Source organism: Astyanax mexicanus, chromosome 6, assembly GCF_023375975.1.
Source record: "Astyanax mexicanus isolate ESR-SI-001 chromosome 6, AstMex3_surface, whole genome shotgun sequence".
Classification (NCBI taxonomy): domain Eukaryota; kingdom Metazoa; phylum Chordata; class Actinopteri; order Characiformes; family Acestrorhamphidae; genus Astyanax; species Astyanax mexicanus.
Window position 1 is genome coordinate 36773982 of NC_064413.1, and position 17601 is coordinate 36791582.

At 37.3% G+C, this 17601-nt stretch overlaps 1 protein-coding gene across 1 annotated transcript; it reads left to right on the plus strand.

Moving 5' to 3' along the window:
* The first annotated feature begins 5523 nt into the window (after window positions 1-5523).
* On the plus strand, window positions 5524-17391 carry cnn3a (calponin 3, acidic a). The gene is made up of 7 exons (XM_007250390.4): window positions 5524-5805; window positions 13473-13594; window positions 14500-14566; window positions 14816-14953; window positions 15071-15187; window positions 15551-15697; window positions 16179-17391. The coding sequence occupies exons 1-7, from the start codon at window positions 5749-5751 to the stop codon at window positions 16518-16520; spliced, it is 990 nt and encodes a 329-aa protein (XP_007250452.2). The 5' UTR covers window positions 5524-5748; the 3' UTR covers window positions 16521-17391.
* Window positions 17392-17601: the final 210 nt, after the last annotated feature.

Below are 17601 nucleotides of genomic sequence, written 5' to 3' on the forward strand. Positions count from 1 at the left end.
GTAGCTTAGCAGACGTGGGTATCGAACCCACAACCTTAATATTGACAACTCTAGTACCTCTAGGAAGGTGGAATGGAAATGTGTTAGGTACATACAGTATCTTTGGATTTTTTTTTTTTTGTAGAGGCTTTTTAGTTGCCACTCTGTGTAAGTGTGGCTGTAGTTCTTATGAGTGCTGCTGTGCTTTCCCCTGCTTTTGTGTTGTAGTAGAGCATTGTGAAGCGTTTCCTGTCCGTGCCGCTGCTGCTATGGCCAGAGGAAGTGGTGTGAATAATTGAGATGTTTTGTTTTCCATCCATAAGGATGGAGGTGGGGGGCAGGAATTCGCTGCTGTGTCTTCTGTTGTTCTTTTTATAGCACTGTGAACACCAAATATGATTGTACTATTTCCGTTAATGTTTACAGAGGAGAAGAGAAAGCTAAACCTATCACACATGACTGTGCTTATGTCATAGTGACTGAGATCCTTTTCCTCAAAGTTTAGGCAAATCAGTTCATCGTAAGCTTGCTTTACAGTTTCCTCAGTTCCTTGAACTTCACCACCAGTGGTGAAAGAAGTGACATCTGATTGACAGTGTTGCCTTTTTAGAGATGAGATTGTGCCTTTGTAATTATCATAAACTGCTCCAGGAAGAAACTGTGCTTTCAAAGATCATTTAGCTGCAGGTACAGAAAATAGTACAGTGTTTGGAAAGTGGATGATGTGAGGATTTTTCCTTGTAAATGTACTGACTTGTTTCATTTACTCCATTTGTAATTCTGGAGTTCCGGGCTTTACCATTTTTAGACCAAATGTTCCTGAACCTTATGTTCTCATTTAAGTGTTTGCCCCTGCCATAACACACACTATTAGCCCAGGAAAGCATTGTACCAGAACTGGGCCTATTTTGCCAAAAATGTTGTGTTAACATGATCATTTTCATTGGAGGGAATGTTCAGATTGATTGATACACATTTAGTCATTAGAATTCTTTATTTTTGCTAAAAAGATTATGACAAAAACTGTCATAAGTAGCCTATTAGTTTCATAGACTAAAGAGTCCAACTAGGCTGTATGATGATGTCACCAGAAAGGGTCGCAACCTTTTAAACACTCAAATTTCAAACCAAGGTTTAACTGGGGTTAAAAATAATTTTGGAAATACAAGGTTAAGTGTATAATAGCTTGGTTAGCATGGTAAGAATTGCTATTGTTGCCAGCTAATGCACCAACAAGCTTATGTTGTTGTACAATAAACTACAGAATGAATGAATGAACACTAGGTATGAAGGCTTTAAGTACTATATAACAAATTATTTTAAATATGTGGAAAAACTAACAATAGCGTTTTTTGTAATGCTTTTCACTCTGCCACATGTATGTGCAGAGTTAACTGTGGGTAACTGATGGCCAGGAAGGATAGAACAGTTGTGTCCTCAAAGTTGCTCCGAATGTAGGTTGATTTCTAGGCGTAAATTGCCTTCTATGATAAAGTGGTCAAGAATTGCAGTATATTGTGTATATTTTGCATATTTTGTATATATATATACACATATATATACATATATACATATATATGTATATATATATATACGTATATATATATACGTATATATATATATATATATATATATATATATATATATATATATATATATATATATATATATATATATATAGATGGAAAAAACTAAAACCTAGGTTTTGAAACCCTTGTTTAAAACCAACTGAAATCCAAAAAATAGAACCTCAATAAATGTTGGTAATGCTAAACCTTTTAGTTCTACTTGAGGCATTGTTTTAGCGAAAAGTACCAACACTAGGCTACTCTTCCCACCTCCTGTCCTGAATACTGTCTTGGCCATTGCTCCTGCCGCATCCTAATGAAGGCTGACTGTTATTATTGGCAGCTTGTTGCAGTGATTAAGTCAGCGGCAGTAGGATGAGGAGGCCCAGACTGCTGGTATGGCAGAGCTCCAACATCCATGCTGAAGGGATCCAGCTCAGACTGATTTAAAGTCTGGTATGTGAGTGATGTGAAAGAGATCAGGCTTATACATCCACACAAAAAGGTACAAGCATGCTGCTCTTTTAGTATAGTACTGTATAAAGCATACATGATACCATTTGCATATTTTAGTATTTGCATTTTTGTTTCTTCATAATTTTCTTACAGAATAGAAAATCTCAGTCTCACCTGATGTAGCATCCCAAATTAACTTAAACCACAGTTTAAGTTGTAGAGTGCACGCAGATAATAAATACAAGAACCATTGAAAAGTGCCAGTGTTAATCTACTTTTACCTCAGTTCTGTACTTGTGTAGACAGTGGATAAAAGGCACTAACTCCAGAACTTTTTAAGTGAAAGTAATGAAGATGAGCACACTGAACATTCTCTAACAGTGTCCCTCTATTTAGGAAGCGGAGTGGAAACAGATGTGCATCTCAGCAAACAGAGACACTTTGTGCCTTTTTTCTTTTTTTCTCCTCAGTACAACCTTGAAAAGTAAAAAAGTGACTGCACAGCATGTAAACATAAGAGTAGTAAGAGCTGCTTATTGCTATAAATACTCAAATGGTTTAGTCTGGTTGAAGGTTGTGCCTCAGCATAAACTGGTACATTTAGTAGTTTTTCTTGAATTTTCTGCTGTGTAGAACTGCTAGATCTTTTACTAAGAAAAAAATACATGTTCAGTCCAGTATTATGCTTAATGAAGGCCTGTCAAACTTTTAAATTAAATATAGGCACATGCTATACAAAATTGTTTTAATAACTTTAGATAAATTATCAAAGAAGAATGCAATTATGTAACCAAAATATACAGCAGTCAGAGTAGGCCAGAGGTGGTTAATACCATCCAAATATTGATACGTAATTAAACGATTCATTTTCCTTCTGCTCAAAAGTAAAAACTGCCAGCTAAGGATTTTTTAAAGACACCATAATATTGTGTTAGCATTGTCAATGCAATTTGTGCATGTGCAATAGTCACATCATATGACCTGCAATGTCATGTAAAGAAAAAAATAAAACAATGCCTTTCATGCTTCTTGCCTCTTAGATCTTTTGGATGTTTTAGGCAATATTAATATCATGACATTGGATCATTCACATCCTGTAAACTCATTACTATTAGTCAGTATTAATATTCTGGTAAACTTTTAATAGGTCAGAGGTCTATATTTACATTTTTGGTATTCAAAGCTTTTATTCAGAGGCTCCTACATTTAAATTATGTACACAAGTAGGTGTATGTAGTGTTATTAATCTTAATCAAGGACCATAGTTGATTTAGTGTGGTGTACTTGCCCAGACAGGGACTCAAACCCCATGGACTAAAGATGATGTGGCCTACACTTAGATACACTTGTGAACATCAGCAATAAATAAAATAATAAATTAATAAATGTTAATGAAAATGCAAATTATGTTTTCATTGTTTACAGAACATAGATCAAGTTTTTGCCTTGCTGTACAAGTGCTGAAAGGCTTGCTAAAAGGTATTTACTCTTACACTAATCATGATTTTACCACAATAAAAATGTTTGGAAAAAGAGTTTAGAAATATCAAGTGTACATGATCACCACCACGTTTCCAGTGTGAAAAGTGAAATTGACTGCCATATGAATCAGTATATAAAAACAGAGCAGAATGAGGGGTGATTGGGCAGTTTTTAAACTTACTTAATGGTGCAAATAGCCCAAAAAATAAATTTCTGTACTAGTAAAGATGTGATTTTGTGGTTTTAGGTTTTAGGGCACACCAAAAAAAGATCTAAACTGTCCCAATGACCCTACGTCCCAATTATCCTTAAATCACCATATGTTTAATTTAAAATACTCTAACCTAGACCTTTGCTTCTACGGATCTGATTCAGCCATTTAACTATTCAAATGCTTAAATAAAATATTTACATTCTATATAACTGATTCTGACTTGATTTCTAGAACAAAATGTTAATAATAGTGTGTAATTTGTTATTGTGTCATTTATGGTACATAATGAGTTTAACCTTAAATATTTATGGTCATGTTCCCACAATAAGAAATTAACATAAATGAGCTGCTCACTGAATTTATCTGATTTAAATGGGAATTTGGTATCAATGTTCAGATATGGGTCTGGGCTTTTATGGTTTAAAGACTACAAATAAAGGTGTTTTTGTTAAGAAAAGAAGTTGTAAAAATGTTTATATATGTACCTGATCAAACATGACACCAAAACAGTAGTTATGGTATCATTATTATTTCCAAATTAAACTTCAAAAAAGGGATACAGAAATTGACTGAAATGTAAATTACTTTCTTCAGAAACATACAGTAGTATTGGTAGTATTAAAATACAGGTGAATTGGGATGATTGGGACAGTTTTTAAGCTTACTTAATGGTACAAATAGCCCCCACCCACACAAAAAAAAAATAATTCTGTAAAACTGAGGAAGTAAAATTAGATTTTTTGGTTTCACAAGTAGTGCTTACTAAAAATAGAGCTATATCGCCTATTGACCCATCGCTGTCCAATGAAAAAGTGTCCAAAATCTCTGAAACAGCAACTTTACAGGAAAGAAATAAAACCTTCTTAACTTTCAATGTAAGTCAATGCACACTAAAAAAACAAAGGCACAATAAAAGTCATTCTTGTACTCGAAGGTACACTTTTAATAATTGTACCCTCAAAGGTATAATATTGGTATTTACAGGGTCAGATGTGTTCCCTCTGAAGTATAAAGTCTTTCTGAACCGCGGGAAGTACAGATTTGTATTTGTATTTAACCAGCCATGGTACATTCAAGGTACATTCAGTATGTTGTATCACTGTATTAATAAAGAATATATATTTTAATTATACATCTTTTATTTGGAAGCCAGACAATTTTGGATCATTAGGTTTTTTACATATTTAGTTGATGATAATGTTTATAATGTTTATAATGTTTATAATGTTTACTGGTACAAAAAAAAAAAGACTTTCACTGAGGTACTCTATTGTACCTCAATATAAGGTACAGTACAAGCTTTGTACTCTTCTGTGTTTGTGAAAAGTGTGTGTAAAAAGAATACTTTTAGAGTTTCTATTGGTCCGTTTGTCCAGAAATTTTGAAAAAAGTGGAAGGGACAGTGTGTGAGTGTTTTTAAATAAAGTAAAAAAAATAAAGTAAAAATGTAATAGCAAATATGAAAATACTTCGACAGTTGTTTTTCATTGGACAGTGTTTATAATTAAAACGCAAAGAAATTTACCAAAAAAAAACTATTGCTTGGGTAGTCCTATATGATGTTAAGGAAAAGTTTAAAAGACGGTTAACGCAGGTGTTACGGTTGTGAAAATAAGTAGGAAAAGGCGTTTATTTTTATGTGATTGAGTAAATATGAGGAGTTTCTGTACAGCTGTTACCGTTACGTGTTTAAATGTGTAGTTTATGACTCTCTGTAACAATAGACAGGGCGCGTATGCAGATCAGGCGGCTGTGATTGGCTGACAGGAGGCGGTCGATCGTTTGGCGACTATTTTCCCCTTCTCTCCAGAAAATCAGCGGCTGAAGAGAGAAGTTTCCGAGCGGAGCAGCAGCAGGACCAACAGCAGCGGCAGGACCAACAGCAGCGGCAGGCCGGAATTTAGTTACCGTGTTTGGACTGAAAAGCAGTGGACCTCCGCCTTACCTCCGCCGTGGTTTATAATCTCAGTTTCAGCGCAGTCAGTGCTGGTAGGTCTGCTTTGTTTTCAGAGACACTGACACGAAGAAAGTTTACAGAGAAGGAGCATCATGACTCAGTTCAACAAGGGACCAGCCTACGGATTATCAGCGGAGGTGAAAAGCAAGGTAAAGAAAGCCTCACAGCCTGCCCTGAAGTTTAAAACTGTAACGATAGTTTAAAATGAAATAAAATAGAAACACACTCAGAAAATTCAGTTTCTGATAGTAAAAACGTGTCTTTTCCACCTCAACAGACATTTTTTCAGCTTTAGTTGGTAAGAACAGCTTGTTTAACCCTTTCAGACCCTGCGTCCATAACAATGTGACTCACATCACGTTATTTTTTTCTCAAATGTTTTGTTGCATATAACACTAATTGAGACCTGTTGTTCATTTAGAATAGACTAAAAACGAGCCAATGAAACAATAGCTTAGCCCTGCCCACTGCACTGGGGGAAAAATCACAGCACTAGAGCCAAAAAGGCAAATTAAAAGAGCTATTTTTTTACTAATTGTGTGTGATTTTAGAACACTTTTTTACCATGTTTATTTTAGTGTTTAGGGATGGCTTGTGAACAAAAATGTCAATATCAAATCTAAAATAAAAATGTTAAGCACAGGCTTTCAATCCAATAGACATAAGTAACTGTTGTTTTTTTATTTTAGTTAATGGGATTTAATGTCCATATAGATTTTATATTAAAATATCTAACACATAATTCAGGTCTGGAAGGGTTAAATGCATTTAAATATCCCATGTTTTATAGCATGTTAACACTCAACACTCTTGAAAGTCAAACTAAGGCAAGGCTAGGTAACGTTAGCTTAAAGTTAGTGTAGTAAACTGAGACTTTAGCTGGGGTTAAAAACAGTATGACTCTCGTTTAGGTTATCTAACCTCCAACTTTGTCACAGAAAGAGTTTTTTTGAAGCTAGCTAGCTTGCTAAATGTATTTTACACAAGTCTAATCCTCTTAAAAAAAGAGTTTTTAGCAGCTCTTTGCTCATATTCACAACCACTAGGCTACACTCCTAACCATATGTAGTTAACTTACTTTTTTAATCTTATGTTTCTCATTTTTCATTTTATATTTGTATCAAACCCTCTTTAGCTTCAGTTTATGGTTGCTTTAGTCATTTGTTAAAGTCTCTGCTACTATATTTAGAGTATAATAGGGATGAATGGAAGAAGCAGGCGACCCAGAAGCCGTGCAGATTTGAGCTCATTGTTCATGGCCATGGGAGGAGCCGCTGGATCTGCCCCCCTCTCTCTCCCAGTAACCCTCAGAGCAGCAGGCCATATTTAACACACTCAGCTTCATATTGATTCCACATACTGTGGTTGAGTGATAAGATGGTGTTGTTGATTAGGACTGTTTTCTAGTTCAGTGGTTTATACCGACCAACCTCTGAGTTTTTGGTATTAAGTCTTGTAGCTTTAAAAATGTCCTGTGAACTAACTTTGCTCTGTTACTGTTTGATAAAGTGAAGCGTCTTTTATCAAGCATATTTTATATGTTTTGTCAGAAAAAAACATAATATTTCTAACCAATTCCAAACTTTACAGGTGAAGATGTTAGACTTTTTTTTTAATTCCTAATGGAAGTCAGTGTAAAAGTATATTAATTAATTCCAGGTTTTCATTACGCTTCTATTGTTCTGTTCACCATGAAGTTTTAAAACAATGTAAAGAATGTAGGTTTTTGCTTGGCAGAAATAAAATATTGATCAGCGTGGTTAAAATCAACTATACTAAATCAACTATACTAAATGTGATTTAAACAGTGCTTTGTATTTTGGGTACTACAGAGGATTTAATTGGAAAAACAACAACAAACATCCTAAAATTAGGCTTTTTCTAAATTGTCCACAAGTCCTTTAGATATATTCCCATTGGTTAGTCCAGGGCTTGCTCACAACTTAAAACAAATAAAAAAAAAAACTCAGTAAGTTGCCATTTTCTGAAAATTCCAGTGTTTTCCCCGTCATTTTCTGACTGCCTTTACTAGTCATACTAAACCTTTTCCAGTGTAGTCTTCCCATTCACTATTTTGCAGTCATTATTCTGCTAGCTTCCGAACAAAAGTCTGTGGTATTTTAATCACAGGAATTCTCAACATTCCTGAGATGTGACGTTAACTAAAGCCCAGAGGTTCCTGGCTCCATTGAGAAAGAGCTTGCATAGATATCAGACCACAGGCCCAACTAACACCAACACATCTTTCCATCCAGGACATATCTCTTAAAAAAACCTTTTGTGATGTCTTAATGTGTGTTGATTTATTTCTCTTCTGGAAAGACTCTGGAAAGCACACTTTAGCTGTGTAAGCTGTGGCTCCGCTGGTTTACCTCGTGTGGCCCGGGGTATCTCTCAACCATGTGGTCCAAGTGTTGCTGCCAAGCTCTGCCTTCTAGCGCACTTTGGTGTTACATAATGTTAAGTAGAAAACCATTGCTATTGTTTTCATCATTTTTTTAAAGGGGAGTAAAGCACTAGAAAAAACCTGTGTAAATCAAATTATTTAAGTTTCTTGATTGACAGTATTTTGTATTTGGTAAATGTACATTTTTTTTACACCAACCACAGTATTGGTTGTATTTTATTATGTATGACGTTTTGACAAACGTTTAGTTTAATTGTTACTTAATTTCATTACATATTGGGTACAACTACACACAGAAGCTCATCAAAACAATATTCCCAGCAAATCCTATTTCAGAGTTATAATTGTCATGAGAAAAAAACATATTTTTTGGCCAGTGAAAATGTTTGAACACTCTGCAGAGCCATCCTCTTTTTTAAAAGATTGTTTGATGTTTGTATGCATGATTTGGTGGTATTTTCTGGAATCTATTCTTCCCACCACCAGTTGTCCTTGCTGCAACACATTATGCTAAAGCATAATACATCCATCCCTGTGCTTCACAGTTAGAAAGGTATTGCCTTTTTTAAAAGTTTACCTGTAAACAGAAACCATCTTAAAAATAGTGGAAGTAGAGAAAGTCAAAATATTCTTTAGTTTCAGTTAAAAAATAAATAAAACAAAGACATGAACATAAAGTAACTGGAAATATTTTGACAGTGTAAAAAATATTTAATGGTTTCGTTTACGGTGGTGTGTGATACAGTGTTGCCTGACACATGTACTCCTATAAATTAAAGAGCAATTGGCATAGTAGACAGTTTGTTGGACACTATTGTAAATAAAGTGAATATTGTAATAAATAAAATGAATACATGGGCTGAAAAGTACCTGATGTACAAGAGCCAAGTTTTTTTTCTTTGTCATGCAAGAGTACATATAATCAATAAATTATACTCCACAATATTAAAGTTATTTGTGTATTTCTCCAACCTGGAATTCATGAAAGCCTAAGCCTAAGGAATTGTATTACCAGTTAATGTGAATATGGTCAGTGTTGTGCTTCACTTTATCAGATTGTATCTATTGTGGCATTTCTAAAGAGAACGCTTTGTAGGTCAGAATTTGGTGATGACTGGATTCGTTAGCAGGGAGAGAACATCCTTCTCAGGCGCATTTTGTTTCAGACCTTTCTTTATAGGCCAGGAGCTTTCAGAGACTTGTTGGTCTTGTTCCTCTAGTTTCAACTCTAGCTTGCTTTGGTGAAAGCTGAGCACATGTTGATGCCTGTGTGTTCTGTTTTTTCTACTTTTGTTTTTTCTGTTTTCTGAGATGTGGGAAATAAGTGACGGTAAATAACAATGTTTGACGTTCAGGCCGGATGTTGTGTGACTTGTTTTTTAACTTTTTAACTGGAGCAAAATCTAGTCTTAGCCTGAGCACTGATAATGGTCACAAGCAGTCACTTCACTTTTGTTACAGTAATGCTACTAATTTAATATTTTAAGGATGACTGATTAGTTGGGAAGGATGAAAGGATGTTTACAGAATAATCATGACCCCCTGCCCTCTTTCCAGTTATGCAATCATTTACCCAAAGTTACATTACTGGCTTTTTGCCAGCTTACCACAACTTATTTTTAGCTTAATTTAGCAACAACCAGCCCAGTATAGGCAATGGATACAATAATGACCTTATTGCTTCCATGTTGTCACATGAGTTTATCTTCAGTCCTGCAGTCATCAGGTCTCTACATGCTGGGGGTGGTTGTTTTGGCTCTGGATTGTGCTAGTGTTTGCCTTTGGTGGGTGGTTTGTTGGGACAGCCTGTACACAGTTTGGAGCAATGAACTCTAACTTTCTGTGTGTTTTTTAAACTTGAAACTTTTGAAGCTTAATATGACATTAACATCATTATGACCATATACTGACATGTTAGACTTGACATTATTTTGACCATAGAGCATTTCAAAAAATATTAATTCAGTAACAAATTCTTTGAGTAACTGTTGTAAAATTTCAGAAGCATCAAGAAAACACTGTTTTCTTAGGCCTGAGAAACTGTTCTTTCCCACTGTGGTAAATTCATATTTACCCAGGGCATTCTCATCCATCTTAAGCCCTGACCGTTGCCTGTAAGCATGTTCCTCTTGAGACCGTGGAGCAGAGTGCCCTGGAGAAGAGCCAGATGAGAGCTGAATGAACCTCTGAAAGGTTGCATGGTTTTTTCGCAACCACACCAGGTTAAGATGGAGGCCATGGCCCATTTCTCCCTAATGGCACATTCCAGACCAGAGCTTTGGCGTAACCCACCTTCGCTGAAATGCAGGGGAAGCCAAAGAGTTGCCGCATTCCTTGCAATGGGCTGACGAGCATTATTTTCCTGGATTGGTTGAGGCTGTGAAAAGGGTTGCTGCAGCTGTTAACTCTGTATTGCCGTTTTGGGCAGGACAGGAAAGTGCGTTTCCTGTAGCCATTGTTGTGCCGTTTTTGTATTTCACATCCCTTGCACGGCTCTAAATGTATCCCTGCCTGTTAGTTGGCCTTTTAACTGATCTTGAGGCATTAGCTTTGAAGGCCAGGTACACAATGTTATCTTGAGCGTGTATTTGGTTTTGAAATGCCTTTTTTATCTTCTCACATCTACCTGTTCACATCTGAGGGTCTTGAGTGTTCAAGGACTTTTTGTTATTTCGGTGTCATCATTTATCCAATGAACTCTCTGGTCAGAACCTGTCTTTGAGTGGTATTCATGTGTAAATGATTGGAGCCGACCTCGCATGCATAGTACGACCAATCTCCCGCTTTACATGGTCTGTTGAGCATTTTGCTCACTAACTGATGGTTAAATATTAATGAATACCAGCTGGGATTGTTGAACAGGCTTTTCAGTTGGCCTTAGTTTCTCAGTTTGCTGCATTTGGTAAAGAATGGTATTTTAAATAAAGTAAAATATTTTAATGTTTTGTTTGTGCAGACAAAATCTTAGCGGAAGGCAAGTTCTTGGCACACACCGTGTGTATTATTGATCTTGCAGGACCTTTTTTTTTTATTTGATTATGCTACAGCTAGACTCCACACTCTCTCTGGGCCCCTTTTGTGCAGATGCTTGTCCTGTTTTGCTCAGTCATCAGGAAATGCTTAGAATTGTGAAGGAGGAATGTGAATCCTGCAGTGAGGTTTGATATTCCTGCTGGACTCAGCTATAGTTCTTTTTCTGTCTCTCTTTCTCTTTTTCGCCCTCTCACTTTATTGACCAGATCAAGAAGCTGTAAGTTGGGAACGACAGAGAAAAACTCTGCCCTCTAATCTGGCCCTCTCTGCTGCAGAAAGGCGTGCCTCTGTTCTCATTTTCTCTCTCTCTTTTGCTCTCTTTTGACTGTCTTCATCTCTCTATTCTAGCCCCCCTTCCACCAATTAATTTCTAAATGAATTGGCTCAGCATGTGAGTTATAACTTTGTGAGCTAGCCAAAATTCATACCGAAAAATGGATGATCTTTTGAACCTCATGTTACACAACTTCATATTTGCCCTTTTGAAAATGAGAGACTTTATATGCCTTGCCCTTTTGCCTGTCATTATGTGAGAAAATCCTTTTTGACTGACCTCAAATTGCACAGAAGGGAGTGATGTTGCACTTCAGTTCATTTTTTTTCCTCCTCCTTCTTTTCCCTTCCCTGGTGAATGGCCTCACATTCCAGCTACCAGGCCTTTGCAAGGAGCCAGTGATTGACTGCAGTCCAGCCAAAACTGGCCTTAGAATAAGATAAAAAACCTATCAGTGTAAAAGCCTGAAGGTTTTTTGATTGCGTGTGGAAGTTGAGAAAAGCTACCACTTCCCAAAAGTCTTTAGAGGAGTGCTTGAGAACAAATGTGCTTTGTTCATATCATGTTACTCTCAGCCTTGTCCTAGCCTGATGTCAGCCAAGCGTAATTTATGTGGTGACAATAGGCTAATATCTACACAGATGGAAATAAGGCATGTGAGAGAATAGTAGAAGAAGACGTAGAAGCTGAGACGAGGCCAGATGTTTTCAGATGTTTTCACTTATTTTGTCTCTGTTCTTTCTTGTGAAGGTAGTTCTGTAGTAGTGATGTTGCTCATAGAAGCTTTTATGCCTTTGGATAGGCCTTTTATTACGCTGTATAATTCTTTAGTGAAAATATATTGCATTCATTCATTGTCTTCATTACATTGTCTGCTGCATAGTGTGTTGTATGAGTTGGTTAAGCCATACACACTCCTAGGTATGTCGGGATATGCTTAGGATATGTCTCAGTAAATAAGAAAGAGCCTGAATAATCTGGGTAGTAGTGAAGCTTGTGTGCAAGCAGTGTGCTGAAGGCCATGTGGACCGTTCCATTTTTAATCAAGGCTCCTGCTTATCATGTTTTGACTGTGGGCAGTGTAAGGGAACTGCTTTAGGCCAGAGGGCCTGCAGCTCATCTGCTTTACTCCCAGGGATCTGGCCCAGTCTTCAGTACTGCAGATCTAAGGCCTGACAACTGTATCAGTTTTGTCAATGAAGGAGCTGACTGGGAAAGCTGTCCTTGAAATAGCACACCAAAGCTAAATGTCATATCCTGCTGTTTCGTTTTCCGGCTGGCTCTGGAGTAATGTAATGTTAAGTGGTATTCAATATGTATTCTGTAGTGCAGGAGGTTAAAGCTAGCCTTTCTTTATTTGTTGTTTATTTTCTGCTACTATATTCATTACCCCTGCACTGGAGCCATTATCTTTTTGTCGTGTATTAATATCCTTCTACCTCTTAAGAGTAGCAAGTATAGCACTCACAGCTGGACCACAGACCTTCCTAGTTTGCAGCATTGTTGACTTTGGCACCTGGCAGTGAGATCCAGTGTCCTACATGCATGCGAATCGTGCTATTGAGCGATTAAAGCTACTAGAAGCAGAACCTAGCAGCCAGAACCTTTCAGTGCTCTGATTCACTGTAGGAATGTACATTCTGTTGTTAGTATAATCATGTGTCTGTGATGCATCACATGACGACTAGAAGCCTTACTCAGGGAGGAAAACAAAAGAACAGGGCAAACAACAGTCATATTTAACCTGATTTGAATTGAGCTTATCGTGCAGATAACGAACATTCTAGGAGAAAGTTACATTTCTACGTGAATCAGTTCATATTTTTAACTTTCAGTGATCTCGAAGCTTCTCACAAGCATCTGTGTCCTGTTGAGTAAGGGCTACATCTGGTGCTGATCAGGAGATGTGATTTGGACATGCTTGAACATAGTGAGGACGAGGACGAATGATAAAATGCAATTGTGCAGTCCCTGTTTTCAAGCTGTGGTGAATACTAATGCCTGGCTATGTCTTCTCTGGAGATTCAAAGCATATTGTGAGGGTTCTCTTAGTTACTAAGTTGCATTTTTATTTATTTATAAATATATATTTTTACACTCAGATCGCACAGAAATATGATCTTCAGAAGGAGGAGGAGCTCCGCTTCTGGATTGAGGAGGTGACAGGCATGCCTATTGGAGACAACTTTCAGAAGGGCCTGAAGGACGGCGTCATTTTGTGCGAGTAAGTTCATGTGACCGTGTTGTGTGTGTGTGTGTGTGTTTGTGTGTGATTCCATTGCACTTGGTGTCATATTGCCCCAGGGGACTGCAGCACAGCTGAACTGGTGACTGCGCTGCACAACCCAAAGTGTGTGTGGCATGGAGAGAGCGCTGACTCAGCTTGCATGGCTGATGGATGGCATGGATAAAACAGTCAATCAGAAGTACTGCAGTGTCCTCTATGTTTAGAGTTGAAGGACATAAAAAAAAGATACATTCTGTTATATGTACACTGTCATGCCAAAAGTCATGGGATATCATGTAGGCCTGTCGCGATAATTCTTTTATTGACTTATAGAACGATAATTTTGTAACCGCAAACATTTTTGCCGGCGTCAATAATAGGGTTTCCGTGTAGGCTTGTTTAATATTTAGTGCAGTTTTCTCAGAACCCACAGAGTCCCAGGGTGGTTGTACATTATTTCTTATATTTATTTAGGATATTAAAACATTTTTATATCGGAAGCCCAATGTCTGCTCTTAATAATAAGTTAGTTTCACTGTAAAATGGTGTAATAGTATTTTTATGCTAGTATATTATTACTGTGACAGATTGTCTTGAAGCTCCTTTGGGACCCTGGAGGTAGGAAAAAAAGCATTTTCTATAGTAGCGCTTTAACAATATTATTGTTTATTGCAATAATTTCCGGGATTTATATATCGTCCTCGGTTTAGAAGACCCAACATGCATTATTCCACAGGTCAGTGCAGGGTTCAGTAGCTTTTATGGGACGTAGCAAAAGTCATGGAAAACAATACCCAAAGTCCCATATCCCAAGTGATTTGGCATGACTTATTTTTGAGTAATGAAAGTGGAGATTAGTGATGTTTACCCTTGTGTTTTTTTTTTTTGTTTTTTTTTTTTAGGTTAATAAACAAGTTGCAGCCCGGTGCCATAAAGAAAATCAACCACTCACAGTTGAACTGGCATAAGGTACAGTTACAGCTGTTTTCCCACCTGGTCTCTGATATGAAAGGTTTATGTTGTTCTGAAAAGCAGGAAGAGATATATAAATCCAGACTATTACAGTGCAGTAAGGGTTTTACAGAAACCTAGCCTGCATAGGCATTGCATGCTCATGGGAATAAATGGACCCATTCATGAAGCCTTTTATCTGGTTATTACATTCTGGTGGGCTTGCTGAGAAATGGCTCTTACAGTTGCTCTCTTTCCCTTCCTTAGCTGGAAAACCTTGGGAATTTCATCAAAGCCATCTTAACCTATGGCTTGAAGCCCAATGACATCTTTGAAGCCAATGACCTCTTTGAAAATGGGAACATGACTCAAGTCCAAACCACACTCCTGGCTCTAGCCAGCATGGTATGTTCTGACCTTCCATCAGTTCTCCCTTGCCTTTTACTTTAAAAGGAAGCACATGCCTATTGTGTAAAAATATTCCCTGTGTGGTGAAATAAGTGTACTTATTACTGTTTTTAGGCAAAAACCAAAGGAATGGACTCAAAGGTCGACATTGGAGTGAAATACGCAGATAAGCAAGAAAGGCACTTTGATGATGAGAAGATGAAGGCTGGCCAGTGTGTTATCGGACTTCAGGTGGGGCCCCTTTTTTATTTTTGCCTTAATAAAAGACTTGTTGATTCACTTTGTTAATGCACTATTTGTCCACAAGTATTAAGGGTATTGAGAATATGTCCTGCTGCTGTTGAAGTAACGCTCTCTACTGTAGAGGAACAGCTTTTTACTAGAATTCAGTCAATAGGTTCTGCTAAATATGGAGCTTTATATTCTATTGGCAGTATGTCTCAACAAGGATTCAACAAACTCTGTGAGCTTTTGAACAACTGTGTCAGCGATGATTGCAACCAAAAGGAACAGATGACTATTAACAGTCTAGAGTATTGTATTATCTTTTATGCAATGTAGATAAAGTACTGATTATCTGTTTTTTTTCTTCAGATGGGAACTAACAAATGTGCGAGCCAGGCTGGCATGACTGCTTATGGCACCCGGAGACATCTTTATGACCCTAAGACACAAACAGACAAGCCTTATGATCAGACCACAATCAGCCTGCAGATGGGGACTAACAAAGGAGCCAGCCAGGTGAGCTTAATGTACAATCCAAGAGCAACAAACGACTTTAAAATACAAAAAAGTGTGGAAAAATTTTCTAATCTAATATTAACTGTCTCAAAATTGTAACATTTTTTATAAAATTTTATATTCAGGTTATTGTTAATGGTTAATTAGGAACTTAATGCACTCTAAGCACTTTAAAGCCAAGTGTATTGTATTTGAAACAGATTTTATGACTTTGGGGGGAGATGGTGCTTCATGCTTAAAAGTCTACAGGGTTCACCTCCTCATCTCCACTTTCTAGGACATGGTCCTAGCTGGCAAAATAATGTTAGAAAGGTGTTAAATTACATTGTTTCTCAGTTTAGTTTCAGTGCAGCTGTCCAAATATGTAACATTTTAAACTGGAAACATGATGGTTTACTTGATGGTTGTAAAGGAAAGCGGCAAGGATGAGACAGCAAATGTTGTCACTGCATGTCTCACCTTTGATGTGTCTTCTCTTCAGGCTGGTATGTCTGCCCCAGGCACCAGACGAGACATCTTTGATCAGAAGGTTGCAGTGCAGCCGTTGGACAACTCCACCATCTCCCTGCAGATGGGCACCAACAAAGTAGCCTCCCAGAAGGGCATGAGCGTCTACGGGCTGGGAAGACAAGTCTACGACCCCAAGTACTGCGCCAGCTCCGGAGAGCAGGGCGTCCATGCCAACGGCAGCCAGGGCACAGGCACGAATGGCTCTGAGATCAGCGACAGTGACTATCAGGCAGAGTACCAGGAAGAGGAGTACCAGGGTAACTACCATGATGAATACAGCGGCCACTACAATGACCAGGGCATCGACTACTAGGGAGAGCTGTGCTGTTAGTCGAAGCAGTATTAATGCAATATACATATATCAACAGAGCAAGTCTTTTGCTATCCTCGCTAGTCTTCCTTTTTATATTGAGGGATAAAGAAGGAGAGAGAGAGAGAGACAGATTAAGTTAGAGAGAGTGTTATTGCCTTGTGCTTATCCCCACCAACCCCTTACCCATTCCTTTGCTGTTTGAGAGGCAGTGTTTTGAATTGGTCATAGTTAGCTACAGAATGGGGAGATTTCTAAAAACCTGCTATCTTACAGTTACGAGCATTCCTTTTAAATCCTTTTAAATGTTTTTTTATGAAGTATGGAGAACTGTGAAGAAAAGATTTCCCGTTTTTACTATGCAGCTTTTTTGCTCAGTATGACTCCAATTTTTTATACCCAGTGACACTTTTTACTGATTTCATTTCCATGCATCATAGTTTTTACCAAGGTTCATCAGCTACACTGTGCTCTACTGCACCCTGAAAAGACTGAGGATGATCTGAAAGGTGTTTTAGAGTAAGAGGGGCAGAAATAATGGACTGAAAGCTTTTATTTTATTTTTTTAGTCAACTAAAATCATTCCATCTTGCCTTTTGTTTTATATCACTGGAAGCTTGTATTTTTTCCTAGCTCTGAAACAGTAAGGCTTTGGTGTTTTTATAGAGTTCCTTCATTAGACTGGATGACCAAAAAGCCCATTTTAGTTTTCTGCTTTTATCAAATAATTTTATTTGTGCCATAATCTCTGAAATGTTCTTATAAATTCCTCTCCCACTGTATTTATTGCAATTTTCTCATATAAACTGTTCCTCTGTCGTATGGTCTTTTTATGAACAAATTGTATGTTACAAATAAAGCATTTAATGCCTTAGTTCTCCAAATGATTCTATTTGTAGAATTATAGTAGGCCTTTTGATATTTTCATGCTTTTCATTTTGAGGACTCTCCATAAAATTGCAAATGATATGGATAGAAGTTAAAATATTTTCTCTTCCAGTCAGTTCAAACTACAGCTGCTCTGTAATGGTGAAGTATGGCTTTTTGTAAGACTTGTGATTTCATTAGCTGGCACAGAGCTCCT